Source organism: Ammospiza caudacuta, chromosome 2 (assembly GCF_027887145.1).
Source record: "Ammospiza caudacuta isolate bAmmCau1 chromosome 2, bAmmCau1.pri, whole genome shotgun sequence".
Classification (NCBI taxonomy): Eukaryota; Metazoa; Chordata; class Aves; order Passeriformes; family Passerellidae; genus Ammospiza; species Ammospiza caudacuta.
The window spans coordinates 32,445,097-32,464,486 of NC_080594.1; the positions used below are offsets into that span (position 1 = coordinate 32,445,097).

Genomic DNA, 19,390 nt, shown 5'->3' on the forward strand with positions numbered 1-19,390 from the left:
AATGTGATTGTGGCTTGAAGAGTCACTCACAGGGTTTTTACGTTGCACAGCTCAGAGGAGAAAACATCTTCCTGAGATTTATTGTGTATCTTTCATCCCTGTTTTCCTGTTCTCAAAATTCCAGTTCAAAACATTGAGCTGTGCTCCCAAGAGACATCAGAGGGGAGATGACACTCTGTTTTCTTTCTCTTTCCATTTTCATTTTGACAAAGAAAACAGACTAGGCATGTTCTTCCAGCAAAGCCTTTATCCTGACTACAATGAAGTCATTTATGATTCATCTGGAGGTGTTTCTCTCCCTTGACATTAAAAAGGACTCTTTCAGATAGGCTGTGCTAATGCACTTTGCCTATGGCCTGTTGAAACTTGAAGCACTTTTTTTTCCTATCTAAAACAAGCTCTGGAGTGTGCTGTGCTGGCAGTAAAGGGTAGAGGCTGTAATGGAATTTTAGATTTTCATTTATAGTCCAGTTCCTGTGCAGCTGGTTTGGGAGGAGGGGGTTTCTAGAGTATTAGTGACAGATAATTTTGCTTGCATTTTGGCCTTGGCTTGTGGGCAGTGGCTGGGCTGGTCCTACCTGGTGTAAGTCTTTGAACTCCTTTCCGCAAAGGTCTTGCATCTAACTTGCTGCAGGGCATGTCTGATGAACATGAACATGATGAACGTGCTCTTTCTTACACAAAGCTCATTTGGAAAATAAAAATGTAGTTATGTGTTACTAGTCCTAAATGTGTCCCCATACTGAACCCAGCAAAACCATGTGTCCTCCTGCTGGTAGCCTCAGAGAGGCTCAACATGGAATAGGCCACTATTTTTTCCTTATTTTTTCCCAAAAAAAGGGTCTCTGAAGCATCCCATGAGGAGCAGTAGCAGCAGCCCTGTGGCCATCAGGTTGCAGTAAGACTGAACTGCACCAATCTCTGGACATGATGATCAAACAGGGTTTTCTGTGCAGAAACATTGGACTCTCCCTTTTCTACACCCTTTGGATGTTGTTCCCAACTTTAAAAAGGGAGGGGAACAAAGAGGAGAGGGAAGGCAGTCGAAAACTCTATTCCCCTCCCTTTTCCCCAAAGTCACCTGATTTCCCGAAAATACAGCCAGACTGGTGCGCTCCCTACGGCAACTTCAGCCAAGAGGATTGTGCAAGTCTTTCTGGAATTCCCCTTCCTGCCGAGAGCTTTCGAAGCCAGCATCTCACGCTAGAGGGGAGGCTGGAAGCCGCATCCCACAGACAGAGGGTGCTGCGATATTGGGAATTAGAGCTCCCTTCCCAAAACTCGGCTTTGGGCGCGTTTGGAGGAGGGTGTGCACAGGAAGAAAAAGCAGAGAAAGAAAAGAGAAGAGACAAGGAAACCAGACGTGAACTATGGAGAAAAGGTAAATTTTGCAGGCATTATAAATGAGAGAGGAGGATATTCCCCAGTGTCGTTTTCTGACAGCTAGAAGAGTGGGGATAAGGTTCTTCCCAGCCTCAGGGTCTCAGCATGATTTTTGAGGTGCTGGGAAGAATGGACTGGGTACTCCTGGGGGATGTGTTCTCTGTCTTAATTTGCTGTGCACCAGAGTGCTGTCTAGATTCACTGGTGGTCACAATGGGAGAGCACTGGTGAGTATCAAGAGAGAGATTTTGTCCTTATGGATCTCAGCCTCCCTTCTTGATGCTTGGGTTTGCTCTGTGCAGGAAGGACCAGAGATATAAAGTTGCTTTTCAGGCAAAACCTTAACCTAGTCTCTCCAGGGTGGGGGTTCAGGGTTTTCAACCTGCTTAGCAGACACACAAACATACAGGCAACATTAACCAATCACAGTTTTTTGTCCCAGAGCATAACTCCAAAGTCCAATTCCTGAAGGTTTTCAGAAAGGAAGAACTGCTTTTCCAAGATGTGGTGAGTTATTAAACTGCAAGGTTTATTAGTAATTGTATTCTATAAATCATGTGCTTGCCCTATAAGACTCTATTGATTTTCAAATCTGAATGTATCTATAGTCCAAATAGCTTCCAGAGCAGGGCAATGAGTAAGGAAGAGCACTTATGATCCCTGTGTTCAGCTCCTGCAGCTTTACCAGATCCTGCAGAGGTTGAGACAAGCAGAGAGCACGACTGAGGTTGTACTCCTGTGTGAAAAGCTGCAGGAAAAGGACAAGCCCCATACAGCCACAGCACTGGCCTTTGAAACTCGGGAGCCAGGAACTCTGCTGCATGCCATGTGCAGCCAAAGTCTGGCTGTTCACTGGGGCTCTGCACACATGAAAATGGAGAACACTGCTGCCATGTCACCTTCCCTTCTCTTTCCTCAGGTCCCTGATCCTCTTCTGTCTCCCTGTCTGGGCTGAGGCAGCCTCCATGTATGGAGAGATCTTGTCACCCAATTATCCTCAGGTGTATCCCAATTATGCCAACGAAACCTGGCACATCCAGGTCCCTTTGGGATATGGCATTCACCTCTATTTCACACATCTGGATCTCGAACCATCACAGGACTGCGAATATGACTTTGTGAAGGTACTGTCTGTGTTCTTGAGTGAGAAAAAGACAAGAAAGCAGCTTAGAGTACAGAACAGCAAAGCTGTGCACACAGCTCAGAGCTGGGAGAGGAGTTATGCACAGCCTTCCTGTTCTGAGCTCCAAGAAGTCCAAATGGCTGGTTGTGTCTCCACTAGCAGCCATGAAATCAGCTCAAGTTTGTTTTATAACCACATGAGTGTTGGCTGCCAACTGAGTGTCCCATTTCTGCCCCCCATCCCATGTTTCTCCATATTCTTAGGAAAAGTCTTCTTAGCCATCACTGACACATCTCTGTGTGGCAGTGCATATTCCTTGCCATTGAAGAGTAGGTGTAAAAAGACCATTTTCTTAGGGCAATAGTTGTCTGTGCCTGAAATTATTTGGAATTAATCAATGAGTGGATATAGATGATTTATTGCAAACAGAAATTGATTGGAAAGGATGGAGGTTAAAAACAATCTATCTGTGTAGGGATAGTGGCCACACAGTTTTTTTATGATCCATGCACCACAGATTTCTTAGAGCCAGCTCTGCTCTATGTTGCCCCACAAGGCACAAAAGATCAAGCACTTCCACACAAATAGACAGAAACACGACCATCCTGTCCTGCCATAGCTCAGTGTGAACAGGGGCAGTAAGGTCAAGTGCAGCACCAAGACACCTTTGAGGAGGATGAAGGTGGGACAGGAGGATGAGTGTGCTCTGTAGTAACCCCTGTGCCCTTTTGCAGCAAACCAATGAGCCTGTTAGGCTGCTCTGTGGACTGTCATGGTTGGTTTTACTGCTTTGAAATAGTGTTTTGGTGATTTTTTTTTGACAAGTGGGCCTGAAGAAGAGATGTTAACAGCAAACAGTGTGGATTAATTTGTATCTGAGAAATTAAGGCAAGTATTTCACTAGGAAGATAGTAGGAGGAACACTCTTCAAGTGTCTTATGAACATCATGAAACTGGCTGTCCAGGGGCTCCACTTGGCTGCACCTGAGCACTAAAAGCTGAAAGACTCAAGTGCTGATAATTCCAGATGTTGCAGTAGTGAGGTGAGCTGTCTCTCAATTCTTCTGCAGATCCTGTCTGGTGGCTATGTCGAAGGCGTGCTTTGTGGGCAGAAGAAACCGCGTGCCCCTGACTCCAGGATTGTGGAGGAATTTCGTGTCCCTTACAACAGCCTCACTATGAGATTCCAATCAGACTTTTCCAATGAGGAGCGTTTCACTGGTTTTGCTGCCTACTATGTGGCAGTGGGTAAGGTTAAAACAGCCTCCTCTGAATCTCTGTAGTTTCTAGGCTGGGAGGAAAGGTGACAGGAAGGGTTTTTCTTACAGAAATGCCTTATTTAAAGAGATCCTAGCAGAGAGAGCTGCATTCCAGTATGGCCAGTATAAATACTGTTCCTTGTTGTCCACTAGTGTTTGCTTCAATATCTCCTTCCCTCAGGGCCCTCTCCTAATTTGGCTGATTCATCTTTTCACACTTACAGATTTGGATGAGTGCATGGATTTTGTGGATGAACCCTGCAGTCATTACTGTAATAATTATATTGGAGGTTACTTCTGCAGCTGTCCACCAGATTATTTCCTCTATGAAGATAACAAAACTTGTGGAGGTAAGAGATGTACAAGACCTGTGATCAACAGCAAGAATTCATTTAGACCAAGTGAGATATTGCACTTGGAAGACTTTATCAATCTTCTCAGGCATTTGTGATGGTATATTTTGGGAGAAAAAACCTATCCCAGTGCAAATCTGAGCTGCAGTAGACAGTGGTTTGAGGAATTTCTATTAATATATTCTTAACAATTCTATTTCTATTTCTGTGTCAGGAGAAATAAGAAACTATTGAACGACCTTCTTTAAAGACTATGATGGAAACCCTTCTACTGCTATCTGTGAATCTTTAAATCTCTGACAAAACAGGGAAGTTCCATAAGGACAAAAAAATCACCAAGGGCCTGCTTGGCTTGAACCAAAAAGTTGCAAGATCACAAACGGTGCATGTTGAAAGGAGTGTAATATGAGAACCTGAGAATGAGGAAAGGAAGCCTAAATCTCCCTGGCTAACTGGATAGAGAGTGGCCCTAGCTTCAGTTCCTGGGCTAGATACAATGTTGTGCCATGGTTATTGCAGGTAGCTGAGCATACTAGGAATGTAGTAGAAGAGGGAGAGCTTGTCATGTGCACACATGGACATCCTTTCTGAATCCTACTCGTGTTCCTTCCTCAATCCTAGTGAACTGCAGTGGGAATGTCTTCACTGAGCCAACAGGGGAGATTGCCAGCCCCAACTATCCCAGCCAGTACCCGGAGAACTCTCGCTGTGACTACCGAGTGGCTCTGAGCCCAGGCTACTCCGTGGTGCTGAACATTCGCAGCAGCGACTTCGACCTGGAGCCCGCCGACTCCAACGGGATCTGCCACGACAGCCTCACTGTAGGTGTGCAGCCCAGGGAGCTTAGGGGTCAGGGTGCTCTGTCTCCCATCCATCTCCTCATATTCAGAACACTTTGGTGCTGCTTAACTTTATTTTCAGTTATGTTGTCTTTTGGAGTTTGTGGGAATACATTTGCATATGTATGCATTGAGTGTGTGTTTTAATTGCTCTCTCAATACATTTGGCATTTCTCATTTAATCTTGTTTGGTATCTTCACAGATTGTCTCTGGAAAACAGCGTTTTGGTCCCTATTGTGGCAGCAAATTCCCAGGTCCTTCTGAAATCAAAACCAGGAACAACATTCTTGACATAATCTTCCAGACAGACCAGGGCATACAACACAAAGGCTGGAAAATACGCTACTATGGGGACCGTGAGTACACCCTTGGGAATGTGATCACTGCTGATGAGTTAGGGACAGGATTTGTCCCATGTCACATTTGTGGCACAACAACATGTTAACATGTTCACAGCTGCTGGTACTGAGTAAGGGTATGCCTGCTTACTGGGGGAAAAACATCACTGGGGAGAAAGAGCTTGGGAGCTTGGAAGGAGAGTGAATCTTGAACCAGTTCACCACTGACTTCCATCTATCTTTTCAAAGCTGTAACCTGTCCCATGAGTGTCATCTCCAACTCTGTTCTTGACCCAAAGAAGGACAGATATATCTTAAAGGACATTGTGAAGGTGACCTGTGTGGAAGGCTACGAAATAGTGATGGTAAGTGAAATAAAAAACCATATGTCCTCTCTGGCCTGCTCGGCAACATCTGGAGGCCATTCCCATCAGGGGTCCCGAGTACTTTTGGGAACCCAAGGTTTTCAACATAGCAGTAGTAAGAGGAATCCTCTTCCAGCCACTGCAGCATTTTGAGGCCCCTCCACTGGAGCACCTGTGTCAGAGGTATTTCATGTCCAGAGACTTACATGGATCATATGTTTTATTTCCTAGCAACGAGATAGCATCACAAGTTTTCTCTCCAGCTGTGAGGAAAATGGTGAATGGAGCAACTCCCACTTGAGCTGTGTTCGTAAGTGACCTGTGTCTGTATTGTGGGAAGGGAATTGGAATGAGTGTTTAGGCTCTAGATCCACTGTATCTCCAGATTAGGAGGATGCTGAAATACCGGGATGTGAGCATGCTGAAAGGACAGAGAAAGTGAGCTCCCATGACTGTACAGGGATTAGAGAAGCTGAGTTGTTCCCTGTCATACAAAATAATCACATTGTTGAGTGAGGGTGCTCCTTTGATTGGGTTTGATCCTTTTTTTTCTCTACAGCTGTGAACTGTGGTGATCCCCCTAATGTTGACAATGCCCAAGCCTCATACATCTCCGAACTCCAGGAGCCTCTGTACACAGCTGCTGTCCGCTATGAGTGTGAGGCACCCTACTACACCCTGGAAAACAAAGGGCATGGTGAGCATTGCCTCTGCTGCACAGTCATATTCCTTGGGTTAAAGGCCCAAGAAGTGCTTCTGGCACTGTCATGGGGCTGGGATTTTGTGCTATCAGGTCAAGACTGGTTTGGGGTCGCAGGCAGTAGTTTAGTTTTGCCTCTCTGTGTAATACACTCCAACAGTGCCTGGGCTGTTGACCTTAAATTCATTAGCAAGTCCTCTCTCTGTTTGCCATGTGAGTGAACCATGCAGGTTTTTGTCACATGTAACACAGAGTTCTTGTAGAAAAGTAAAGGACTCAAGAAATCTGTTAAATGAGGTTTCTCCCAAAAAGGCATAGAAGCACCCTGGTAGGGAGATAACAGCAATGTTTACCAAGCTGTGCTTGCTTTGGAAATAAGAATGTTGATATATCATGTACAGTAGTGTTATTTATCCTGTGTTTATCTTGACTGTGTCCTTACGGAATTCTTTTTCCTCTCATGTTTTCCCAGCGGTATATCGGTGCTCAGCCAGTGGAGAATGGGTCAATGAAGAGATGGGAACAAATCTACCAAAATGTGTCCCAGGTACTACCAAATACTCTATGTGCATGCAGCATATGAAGAACACTGCTTATTTCACCTCTGTATTTTTCTTTTCTTAACTTCCAGCTGATAGAGAGAATTTTAAACCCTGTGTACTGCTCAGTTTACCCTCATAGAGGAGGCAGCATGACTTGTCCTAGCTGTACATGATGCCTGTTCACCCCTTCAAAGCGCCAGATCCTCACTGGCAAAGTACAAGATCCAGGTGGAGGAGATTCAACCCTCTTAAAAGTCCAGTCACAGCTTAGACAGTGGTTTGGATTATACAAGTACACAGTAAGAAAGGCAAACTGAAAGATAAAGCTCAGGGAATTTACTACCCAAGAGGAGGCTACAAAGCATATGAAGCGAAATTCTTCTCAGTGGGACACAGCAATAAAAGGCAATGACAGGCTCAGGTTGCAACAAAGAAAATTCTGATTGTATCTAAGGAAAAATGCTCCCCCAGAGCACTGGAACTGCTGTCCAGAGAGGCTGGCTAATCACTACCCTGGGAGATGAGCAGAAGTTACCTGTCAAAGCCCCTGAGTAGCCTGGCTTTGGAGTTAGAAGGCAGGGGGAGGGCAGTTAGGGAGGAACAGGTTGAGCTAAATGCACTGAGAAGTACCTTCCAGCATAAATCTCCCCATGATTATGTGAAATTCTTTAACAAATTCTGCTTCATGCAAATTAAAAGTTATCTGCTGGCTATAGTTCCTTATTCTGTGATTTTCTGACTAAGGATTCAATAAAAACAAGACAGTGTGATAAGAAACTGATTTCTTAGCAATGTCAGAATGACCAGTCTTATTTATATCCTTATTTTTAACATTCTGCAAAATATTACTGAGCATTTTGTTCAAAAAAACATGGAATATCTTTGCACTCAGAAGACCCACAGATAAGATCCCCTACTGCTTAAGATTTTACATACTTATAGAATGGAGAGGCAAAATGGTAAAACATCAGTGACAAACCTGACCTCTTAACCTGAGAGTATCTGGAGTTCACAAAAGAAAAACCAAAACCAAAACCAAGCAAACAAAAAAAGGCAACAAAAAACCACCACCACCACCAAAAAATCAACAACAAAAAACCCCAACCAAACCAAAAAGATATATATTTTAAGAGCAGTGTCATATTTATAAGAAGTAAGTATTTTTTCAAAGACTTAATCTAAAGAGCATAATTCAGCAAAGAAAAAAAACTAGAAGGCGAATAAATTGCAAGCTTTGATGTACCTAACACTGTCAAGGTGACAGCTGCTTTCCAGAAAACTGAATTTGAGAATGAGCATTTTAAATCTAAATTGAGTGCTGATGGCATTTATTCTAGAATTTTCTTTGATTTCTCTGTAAATATTATTTGCAAGCTCTGTGGCATAAAATATAAACATGGTTACTCAGATTCCAAAGTTATTTCGAGGACACAGGAAGGAGGAGACCATGGGCTTTTTAGCAGTACTAAAGAACCCCCACTTTGTAACTGCTAATTCTCCCATCTTTCTCCCGTTTTTCTTTCTCTTCTTTCTAGTCTGTGGGGTGCCTAGCAATCCCATCCAAGACACAGGGAGGATTTTTGGAGGCACCCGTGCAGAAAAGGGGAACTTTCCGTGGCAGGTGTATTTCAATAACCCCAGAGCCAGTGGAGTGCTCATCTCTGACAGATGGGTGATGACTGCAGCTCACGTGCTGGAGGGGTACGACAAGCCCACCATGTATGCTGGGGTAATCAATGTTCGTAGAGATTTCCTGACGCAGGAAGCTGAAAAGCTTATCCCAGAAGCTTCTTTCATCCATCCCGGTTGGAAGGAGGAGCCTGCAGAAAGCAGGGTCGATTTTGATAATGATATTGCACTGCTGAAGCTGAGGAATCCTGTGAAGATGGGTCCAGACATCTCACCCATCTGCCTTCCTGGTAAATCTCCTGAATACGAGCTGGAAGAAGGGACTCTGGGCTACATTGCTGGATGGGGCCGGAGGGAGAAAGGAAAGCTCCCTGCTGATCTTTTGAAGGCCCAGATTCCCGTGGTGAGCATGGACAAGTGCCGGTCTGTGAAACCAGACGGCTTCGATGGCTCCGTCGTTTATGTATTCACGGACAATATGATCTGTGCTGGCGGTGGCAAGGACAGCTGCCAGGGGGACAGTGGTGGAGCCTATGCCATCCAGGACCCTCTGAATGCCACCCGGTACTACGTGGCAGGGCTCATCTCCTGGGGGCCAAAGTGTGGCACCTTTGGCCTCTACACCAAGGTGGTGCGGTACCTGGACTGGATCAGAGAGACCATGCGCCAGCACGAGGGCGAGGAAGCCTGGCAGGAATAGCTGCTGGTCCTCTCAGCACCGTCACCCTTTCCAAACGTGAGGGCTGCGTGTCTGGGCTGGCTGTGACACTGTGCACTCTGTGTATCCAATGGGCAATATGTAACACATTGTAACTCATCCTGTCTAGGCTGAGCGGAGAGCCAGGGGTATGGACCTGCTTCTCCCACTGTCATCATGTCTGGGAAGGGAAATTCTCCTTCTTCCACTCATAGTAGTGTAAAAAGGAGACATTATTCTGAATAAAAGAGACTTCTTCTGCTTCCTTTCATTTTTTTCTGTCCTATTTTTTCTCACTTGGAAAAGACCTAGCTGTGCCCCATTGAAACCTGACAGGGAGGTTTCAATGAAGACGAGAGAGAATAATGGTTGGTTCCCATGGAAGGTTCAGAGCCTAGTTTCTGATTTATATATTTCCTGACCAGTTCAGAATATCTAACAGCATTAAAGAATGTCCAAATTGCCTTTTGTGCAATGCGCTATTGTGTCTGTAATGCCTTTCTTCTTCTCCGCCTAGACCTGGTTCTCCTTGAAACTCCCTAAATCAAATGTCTAATCATATTCTGACACTGCTAGCTTTCATCAAGCTGGAACTTGTAGTACCTCACTCTCTACCAGAGTCTTTATAAAATTCTTCTGAGATAGTTTCATCTCACTCATCAACCATTACCAGCAATGAGGATTCAGACTTCTGAATTAGGCTGCAGAGAACAAACATTCAAAAGAATTTCATTCACCTGTTCTCAGGCTTTTTAAAATTTTTTTTTTAATTTAGAAAATAAATAAAACTTGATTTTCTCCCAAAACACTGCATTCTCTTGATTTAGGGAACAAATATTTCCTGACATGTGTTAGAGGTATTTTCTGCTCTGAAAAGTCCTATATCATTCACAGACTCCTTCCACTGAGCTGATCAGGGACCTGGTACAGATGGCACATACTGAAAGACTGTGGTTTGTTCAGCTTGAGGAGGAGAAAGCTAAGAGGGATATCTAACTGCTGTATTTAGACACTTTAATTTCCAGCTGGGCTTTTTCCTAGCATGCGGGTCAGCACTGGAAATGTGCCGCAACAAACTGTCCCCAGATCTCAAAAACTTTCCCTGAAGCTCTGTCAGCAGTGGAGTGAACAGAGATATCTTCTTCCTGCCTAAGTTTTTATAGGAATTTAAGAAATGGTGAGGAGGATGTGTACAGCTCTTGGGAGATTTCATATGGAATCCTGCACCCAGCTGAAGTGTCCTGGATTGCCAGGCAAATTCTATTTTATTTGCCATCTGTGTGGCAGTGGTCTTCTCTTAAGTGGGCAGTTTTCCTCATCTCTTCCACATCCAATCCTCTCTCAGGGGGGGACATCTGCTGATAAAGGCTATTGAATGTCACTGCATGACTGATAAGAACTATAACATCCCATTGTGAGATGCTCTGCATGGAGGGAGGAGCCAAGCATTCCTACCCAGATATAATCTGGAGATTCTGGAACACCAGCACGGCTTCTCCACTGGATTTCCCAGAGCAACAGCTGCCTCTTCCACTGGATCTTCAGAGGAAGACTACACCGTTTCTACAGGATCCCTGCTCCAACAGAACCACACCTGACACTCCAGGAGAGCTGCAGCCACAATCCCAATTGGACTGCTACCAACATCCTGACCAACAGGGCGTCAGGTTGTGCTCTGACTCTGTCAGTGTTGTTTTAGTTTATTGCATTGTTTATTTTATTCTTTCATTTTCTTCCCTAGTAAAGAACTGTTATTCCTGCTCCCGTATTTTTTGCCTGAGAGCTTTTAAATTTAAAATTTTATAGCAACTCGGAGGGAAGGGGTTTACATTTTCCATTTTAGGGGAGCTCCTGCCTTCCTTAGTAGACACCTGTCTCTTGAAACCAAGACATGAAGCACCTTCAGTTTTGTGTAACAAGCAAAACATTATTGGATTGTTGGACTAGTAACCAAGTATCTTATATCTTGTTTCTCTCAGTGAGTCATAAGAACACAGTAGGGCATTTTGCAGTAGAAAAAGTAGTTAAGAAGACAACTCCAGAGAATACCCACAACACAAGAGCGGTTGGCTTTACTCTGAGTGAGCATCATTTTAGAGCTGCTGTCCTGCAGCTAAAGCTTTATTTCATATAGTATAAAAAAAAAAAAAATCCATCCTCAACTTCTGATCAGTAAAGTTTCCTGAGCTCCCTTCTCCATGAGATTGGTTGTTGCCTTCCCTGGTTTTGGAATGTGGCATCACACAGGCAAGTTATTTTTGCCTCCCTTGAAGCCACCTGGGATTTCAGGCCGTGTAATCCAATGATTGTTTTGGGACAGATAAGCAGCTGCCATATGCCATTGCAGAACTGGAAACACTTTAGTGGTAGGTAAAGCAATCCCTATACAAAGTCCAAAAGTCCAGGTCAATCTTACACAAAAGTTGCTACCAGTGCTGAAAAGTATTCAGTTGTTAAAAACATAGACAAAAAAAACGTGAAACACCTGGTTTATTCAGCAAGTATTTTAATATTCAGACTCATACTGATGCCAATGGGCTTACGCACACTGTACTCAGCAGAAACTACCCCATCCTTCAAGGAAGTCTTCTCCCCTGCAACCTTCCCACAAAAGAGAGTACAAAAGTAGACTGCAGTTGTCTCATGATATCATCAGCATTTCAAACCTTAACATGTTTGCTGCCATGAGATTTCCTGAGACAATTAAGGCTTCATCCGGTTATATGATTTGTATGAGGCAGAACACCCACAAAGGCGTCTCCCAAGCTGCCAGTGGTACAACCAAACAGGATGGCAGCTTTCAGAAGTGCTCATGATGAAGGTTACATGCTTTGCACATTCAAAAAGCCTTTGGGACATCATGAAAAGCTTTGGCTATGACTTGCTGTGTCTGGAAATTGATATGCTAGTGGTGCTCAGGTAGTAGGACAGCAATACCTAGGGCCTGTCCTCCTTTACTATCCCATTGATCCAGTCCAGATAGCTGAGGATCTTGGTGTAGAAGCCGTAGCCCGTGCCACAGCCGATTCCCCATGAAACGATGCCGGTAGCCACCCAGCGACTGCTTTCCCTGTCCAACACCGTGAGGACACTCCCGCTGTCCCCCTGGCAGGTATCCTTCTTGCCTTCCAGGAAGCCAGCACAGAACATGTTCTCAGAGAAAACCATTGGGATACCTTTCTTATTACTGTCTAGCCAACTCTGACACTTCTCTTGAGCCACTGCTGGTAGGCTCACGTACTTCAAATCGCTCGAGATGCGGTTCTTGTCCACACCAAAGCCGCTCACGTAGCCCATGTGCCCGTGCGTGTAGAACGAGGTGTTGGTGGCATCTGGGAGACAGATGGGCAGCAGTGTAGGGCCCAGGGTTACTGGGTTTTTCAGCTCCAGCAGGGCTATGTCCCCGTTGAAGTTGTGCTCATCTTTAGGGTTGAAATCCGGGTGGACAAAGATCCTGCGCACAGGGTGGTTACCCATCTTGTGGAGCTCGTCTACGTTGGTGTGGCCGAGGAAAATGTCAGCCTCCTCTGCCAGCTGCTCCAGGCTCACATTGTTCTGTACTCCTCCTTTGGGGAAGATGGTGTGGGCAGCAGTCAGGATCCAGCGATCGCCCAGGAGCGCACCACCCCCTCGTCCATTGATGCCAGTCAGAGCCTGCCAAGGAAAATTGCCTCTCTTTGCTGCTTTGCCACCCAAGATCCGCTGGAGTTCAAAAACGGGATGGACTGGCTTCCCACACACTGTGGAGAAACACAAGAACATGACACCTACCCTCTGTTGTCCTGGCTTTTCTCTCTCTTTCCTCACCATCACTGTTTGATTTCACTTTATTTTGGCTTTCTGGACAGTTTTACCTTTTCCCTGCCAGATACCGCTATTCTCACCCCCCTACCTGCATGCTGTCCCACTTTTGTACTGATTGTAAGCATGAGTCAGAAAATACCAGGTGAAGTCAGAGTTTTTACTGACCTGGCAAGCAGGATGGAATTCTCTTCTGGCCATCTTGATCCAGCCAGGTTCCCTCATGAGAACAGGTGAATCTTTCTGTAGGATGAGAGGGAAGGGAATGAGATCCAGGCCTGCAGGCATGGGGTGAGAAAATGGAATGGAATGGAATGGAATGGAATGGAATGGAATAGAATAGAATAGAATAGAATAGAATAGAATAGAATAGAATAGAATAGAATAGAATAGAATAGAATAGAATAGAATAGAATAGAATAGAATAGGAATATTTTCAAGAGGTTCCTTAGCCCTTCCATCCCAAAGCATCTTTCCTGGGAGAAGCTGCCTGTGGTAGGGTGTGAGATGTTTCTGTCTGTACATTTTGAAGCAGGACCTCAGTTCCAGGGGAGCAGTAAAGCTGCAGTAAAGCAGTAAAGCAGGCACTATAGAAGAAAACGTTGAAGGGCCATCTGCTTGAAGTCTTATCTCCACTGGGTCCACAGGTGTACAGAGCACTGTTTAACCTTATTTAGCACAAAGAAGAGAGAGAAGTAGTAAAAGCATGGGTTTTAGATTCAAACTTCTGGTATCGGTAGTTTGCAGAGTAGGACAAGGTGGTTTGTCCCAGAAATGGGAACCAGATAAGTCAGGTGCTGTACATGATAGGTATCTATTTCTGAGCCTAAGTTGCAGGTCAGCTAAACTTCACATGTCACCTCTCAACACAAACTCCACTACCTCCAACACTCTTGCTTTTCTTAGAAAGTTTGTGCTGGTGACCAAAAATAATTTTTGTACAATTTGTCTTAACGCTGAAGTAAATGTTTCTAAGAAAGTGTTTGTTGTTCTCTTTCAAAATTGATTAAATTAGAATGACTCCCCACAGGAATTTGGCTGCAGCTGATATTTGCTTGCTCCTGATTTTTCTTCTGATGAGACTGATTTCTGAATTTATATGAAGGAGTTAAACTCAGATGCAAGAATAATCAAATTCAACATTAATACCAACTTAAAGAACTCTTGAGTAGCATGTCACCTCTCTCCAGCACAACCGTGTATCTATGCTGGTAACTGTATCCAGGAACTGATTCAGATTAATTTTTTTTTCCTTGTGGAGGCTAAATGAGCAACCAAGGCAAGGAAATCATGATCTCCTTATGCTGTTCTTGGAATCAAAGGTCCTGCGTCATCAAGCAATGTCTCAGGTGTAAAAAGAAGGAATGTGAATGGTTTGGAATGATGACTTAAGTTTTCTGAGGTGCTGCATTAAAATAGCTTTTTCTGCAAGTATGTTATTTAGCTGTTAGATATCTCTGAAGCTGAACAATATTCCAAAGAGCTAAACAGCACTGCACTGGAGCAGAATGTGTGTTTATTTATTTGCCTCTGTAACAACTCAGACTGATGCAGTGAGCTTTGTGAATTTTGGTGATTCCCAGGCACCATGCCCTGAATTTCAGTGAAAGAATGCAATCCACCAGAAAAGAATGAAATCAACTAGGAAAAGAATGAAATCCAATAGAAAAAAAAAAAAATCACAACTGTAACTGAGAGAATAAGACCTTTGGCAAAAGTTAAGGGGAGCATGGAAGAGGGATGTGATGGGCTCTGGGCTCTGGGAATGAAGTGGGGTGGGAATAGGCTGAGACAAGAAGACTCCAGAGATATGCTGCAGGGTCAAGAAAAGACTGGAGAGTCTTCACAGGAGGCAAGCATGAGCCCTAAACCTGGGGAGAAGAGCCGATTCTAACTGGAAATGTGGGAGGGCTTTCCAGGCACAGGTGTCCGTGGTGTCCGTGTGGGATCAGGACTCACCGCCGCCCGTCCCGGTGACGATGTGGTAATAGGGCTCATTGCACCGGTATGCGATCACCGACTGGTACTCATTGTTTGCAGGCTCCTTCAGGTAGCTGAATGCACCATTGGTCATGTTTTTGGGGCTGCCACAGTTCACAACTACAACAAAGGGGAAAAAATAAAACATGAATCAACAGGAGACTGACTGCAAGTCTGGGCATTGGGGCCAGGATGTGAAGGACCAGTTAGGACAGTGGGCAAAGAGAGGTTGTCCCAAAAGAGATCCCAGATTAGGATCTTTTGCTTTTAGATATTGCAATATCATAGTAATTTGTGAGTGATATTTAGGTATTTTTGTAAGGGAGGAAAAACATTTGAATTTTTGCAAGCAGAAAAATGTGAATCAATGGTGGACCTTCATAGGTTCTTCAGACAGCACCTCCATGAGGCTATGGATTAAGTGAGTCAGAGAGGCTGAATTTCCCAGGTTCCTGGAGGAGGAAAGCCACAGCAGAGGATGTTATTCCCGTTCTCAGATCACTCACCTTCACAGCGGGGCATGGGTTGATGCCATGTGCCATCAGCCTGGCAGACAGCCGTGAAGGACATCAGCTTTTTGTCACCCTACATGGGAGAGAAAAACATCTGTTGGTTGTACAGATTCCTTCCCCACATCTAAATATTATTCTGTGTGCCCATCTTTTCACTGCTGTCCAATATTTGCCCCTCTGCAGTCTGTTCCAGTTGCTGTCTCCTCTTTGCCCTCTATACTGTAATTGCCACGGGCTACACATTCTTCATAGCAGGCCAAGATGCCAGCAGCCAGCAGCTATAAACCCACAATGAGTCAGAGGTGCTACCCAGCCCTGGCAATAGGATGGCAAGGGAGGCAGGTAACATCTGCTTTCATCTTCTGGTTTCATATACTTCCAAAGGGGTGTTCCTGTCTACCAACTTTTCCTGGGATCTTTGTCTTTAGTTTTCTACCAGGGCTTCATGAAAGAGTAACTGCATAAGGAAGAGAGCTGGGGAAAGAGAAAGCACTGGAAGAAAGCTGAGAGAAGCAAAGAAGAAACAGAAATGACAAGAGGTTGCCATGAGTGAAATCTCCAGAGGAAGTTCAACCAAAAGTGAAAGGCATGAACTGAAAACAAAAGAGAATACGGCTGAAGGGAGTGGAGAAGGGATCTCACCTCCATCAGGTGATACCCAGTCTTGCAGCTGACAACAACATAGTCCTGAAATTGGTACACAGGCTGCAGGTCTCTGATGATGGTGAACTGATCCCGTGGGACAGGCTGTGGGCACCGTATTTCTGTGAGACAGTGGGACAGGTTAGGCTGGGATTAGCAAACAGTGTCAGTGGGCTGTAGTAGCCTCTGGGGGAGAAATCCCTTACTCTCTGAGGTGTAGTGGATCTTCCAGCCACGGCTGAACCCTGAGTCATCAGTGAGGAAGAGTATATCCACCTCATTGCTGTTGGTTTCAATGACGCCAGGTGGTTCCCTGCCACAGAATTCACCAATCTCTCTCCCTCGGGCTTGGATCTGATGAGGAAAAGATGTATCACAGGGACAGAAACAGAAGCACACATGCCTTTCTGCCTCAGTATGCCTGTTTCAACCCAGAGCAAATTTACCAACGCCTGTGATGGTGAATAGGTCTGGTTGTCAGACCCGTCTTTGCTGATGCCTTCACTGACAGATCAGAACTACAGACTGATCCAGCACAAGCTCTGCTTCTCCCTTATCTGGGAATCAGACCTATCAGTCCCTGAGATTAAATCAAAGGGAAATTAAACTGGAAGAAGGATGGGTTCTTTTCCTTCACTCACAGGGGCCTATGACCCAGAGCCTCTGACCTCAGGACAGTGGTAATTAAATACACTGAGGGGGAGACAGTGCTGGGGCATTCGTGCTGGGGCATTCTGCTTGCACTGATCCCATATTTCTCGTCTTAATAGTGCTGTCCCCACAACTCCTGTCCGGGTCTGGCAGCAGGGTTGGGAGGAGAATTTGCTAATCTCAGTACCTTGAGCTGGTCATAAGGACAGTGGACTTGCTGGTGATCATCAATCTCAAAGGGTTCCAAGAACCTGAGGGCGATGGACAGGCCCTCCTGCAGACGGATGCTGTAGTTACACCGCAGGGACTCGGGGTAGGGCTGCGGGTACTCGGGGCTGCTCAGGTACCCAGAGGCCTCCGTGAACAACTCAGTGCTGCACTCCACTGTGAAGAGGAGGAAAGGACAGGTCACATCGTGGGGATGTGCCTTCTGCAGCCCCGCCATCTGCTTCCTAAGTCACTTCTCCCAACCCGCCTGCTCCTCTGATCTTACAAAATTTCTCTTTACCTTTGCAGGAGTGCTGGTCACTCTGAAGCTGGTAGCCAATCCGGCAAGAACAGAAGTAGCCACCCACATAGTTGTGACAGAAGTGCTGGCATTGAGGCCTTTCATTGTTCTCGGGAGCATTGTTAGGATCACATTCATCCAGATCTGAAGACACAGGAAGTCAAGGGGCAAGGGGAAGAAAGTGTTAAACCTCCCTGCTCTACAGTACTTAGAGATCCATATCCTTGGCTGAAGCATCTCTATTTGCCTGGCAAGGAGGGAAATTGGTTGGAGCCACACAGGCTTTTCCTTCTGCATGCCGAGGGTATTTCCTACTCACCCACAGCTCTATAGGATGCCAGGAAGCCCCTGTAAGGAATCACTGTGCCGTTGTCTTCATTGGAGAAATCAGAGTGAAATTGCAGGTGCATCTTTCTCCCCTTAGATACAAACTCCTTTCTTCCCGGGTGATTGCCTGTGGTCGACCCAAGCCGGCCACAAAACCTGCCCAAGTCCTTCTTGTCTGCTTTGATCTGTCAAAGTTAAGGTGAAATCAGTGCAGCCTCAAAAAATTGAGCCTGCTCCACACACTGATATTACCCAACCATGAGTTGTCAGTGTTTGCTCCTCCCATTTCTATCATTAACTCCTTCCCTTTCCTTTGTGGGAAGCATCAGATGAGGCCTGGTGGAAGAGGAGCCATTGCACGTGGTGGCCCCCGGGCTGCCATCTCCAGGCACCCCCTGGCCCAGGAGTCTGTGCACGTACCTTAACATAGTCATAGAAGCAGGACTCAGATGGCTCCAGGTCAAAGTATTTGAAGGTCAGCTTCACCACATAGCCTTTTGGGACCTGGATATCCCAGCTGCTGATGTTATCGTTGGGATATGGCTTGGGATAATTGGGGGATTTGATCTCCCCAAAAAAGGGAGAACCTCTTGGGACAGGACTGGAACCGATCACTCCAAAAAAGAGGAAGACCCATGGGAGACAAGGAACATGCCTGTGAATACAACAAATAAACGATGACATTGCACAAAATTAGGTCATTCAAAATCAGGAGAGACCTCACAACTGATTTGTGCACTGTCCAGAGGAATGCAAACACAGGAAGCCTGATTGCAGGACCAGCTCTTGGCTTGGATCACTCAGGAACAAGAAGGGCAGCTGAAATGAAGACACCAGCACTAGCAAGGTTCCAGCAAGCCACTGTACTAGCCTCTACAGAGAAATTCATTAACCCAGGAAGCAGCGTGGAGGAGCATGGGTGAATTCCCTGAGTAAGGTCTGCATGTCCCCAGAAGCTGTAGGGCTGATTCTTATAGAAACAGGAGAAGGTTGGTCGCCCTTGACCCCGGACCAGTGAGTTGTTTTGGGTTATCACTAGTTTAGGATCCTTGGCGAGGATCTGAAGATCTCAAGCTCCGTTTGCTGTGGAGCAATCCTGCCAGTGTCTCCTGGGCAGCCCTCTCGCACTCATGCCTCTAAAAGTTGGCACTCACATTTTTTATCTCTCATTCTGCGCATCTCCCCCCTCGCCCTCCGTGTTCCTCCGGGACAAGCTCATTGCCCAGCGCAGCAGCTCAGCCCCGTTGTCCTGTTCTCCTCCCTGGAAAGGTCTGAGCCCCAGGACCCCCACCCTCCCCCAGGGCTGTGCCCCTGCCCGGAGCCCGACTCACATCTCCGTGCGCTCCCGCTGCCCGTGCAGCCCGGCGGAGCTCGGAGCGGCGGCCGGCGGGGAGCCGGGGCGGTACCGGGGGAGGAGGAGGAGGAGGAGGAGGGAGCTCGGGAGGCAGGAGCGGGGAATAGAAAGCAGGACTGCGAGCAGCCTGGCCCCGGACCAGGCCGGTCCCAGCGCCGGCTCTGCTGCCCTCTGCTGCCGAGCGCCCCGGGCCCGGGCCGCCAACACCGAGCCGGGGGAGCCCCGGGGGAGTCCCGACCTGGCCACGCAGAGCCGAGAGACCTCTCCTGGCCCTGGAGGCAGGAAAACGATTGCCTGAGACCCCTCCGAGAGCTTGGTCTTCAATCCACGAGCTGCTCCGAGTTTGTTCCCGCAGAAAATGTCCTCCTCGAAAGACCCTCCCAGTC

The 19,390-nt window shown here is 46.2% G+C and overlaps 2 protein-coding genes across 2 annotated transcripts; one reads left to right on the top strand and one right to left on the bottom strand.

Moving 5' to 3' along the window:
* Positions 1–1,180: 1,180 nt before the first annotated feature.
* Positions 1,181–10,096, top strand: C1S (complement C1s). The gene is made up of 12 exons (XM_058824872.1): positions 1,181–1,381; positions 1,826–1,890; positions 2,303–2,507; positions 3,577–3,754; positions 3,990–4,115; positions 4,740–4,939; positions 5,161–5,314; positions 5,546–5,661; positions 5,893–5,971; positions 6,221–6,358; positions 6,834–6,908; positions 8,439–10,096. The coding sequence occupies exons 2-12, from the start codon at positions 1,886–1,888 to the stop codon at positions 9,230–9,232; spliced, it is 2,070 nt and encodes a 689-aa protein (XP_058680855.1). The 5' UTR covers positions 1,181–1,381; positions 1,826–1,885; the 3' UTR covers positions 9,233–10,096.
* A 1,605-nt stretch (positions 10,097–11,701) lies between these two features.
* C1R (complement C1r) lies at positions 11,702–18,334 on the bottom strand. Its single transcript, XM_058824227.1, has 10 exons — positions 18,071–18,334; positions 17,643–17,835; positions 17,324–17,467; positions 17,003–17,199; positions 16,371–16,518; positions 16,165–16,286; positions 15,517–15,595; positions 14,990–15,130; positions 13,199–13,273; positions 11,702–12,969 (listed from the first exon to the last, which is right to left on the bottom strand). Exons 1-10 carry the CDS (start codon positions 18,332–18,334, stop codon positions 12,167–12,169), a joined length of 2,166 nt encoding a protein of 721 aa, XP_058680210.1. The 3' UTR covers positions 11,702–12,166.
* Between the last annotated feature and the right edge of the window lie 1,056 nt (positions 18,335–19,390).

Coding starts and splice junctions, on each gene's coding strand:
- C1R (XM_058824227.1), bottom strand. CDS start 18,334: ATGTCATCGTTTATTTGTTGTATTCACAGGCATGTTCCTTGTCTCCCA. Junction 17,200..17,323: donor TGACCAGCACTCCTGCAAAG/GTAAAGAGAAAT, acceptor TCCTCTTCACAG/TGGAGTGCAGCACTGAGTTG. Junction 16,287..16,370: donor GATCCACTACACCTCAGAGA/GTAAGGGATTTC, acceptor ACTGTCTCACAG/AAATACGGTGCCCACAGCCT.
- C1S (XM_058824872.1), top strand. Junction 4,116..4,739: donor AGATAACAAAACTTGTGGAG/GTAAGAGATGTA, acceptor CCTCAATCCTAG/TGAACTGCAGTGGGAATGTC. Junction 5,972..6,220: donor CTCCCACTTGAGCTGTGTTC/GTAAGTGACCTG, acceptor TTTTCTCTACAG/CTGTGAACTGTGGTGATCCC.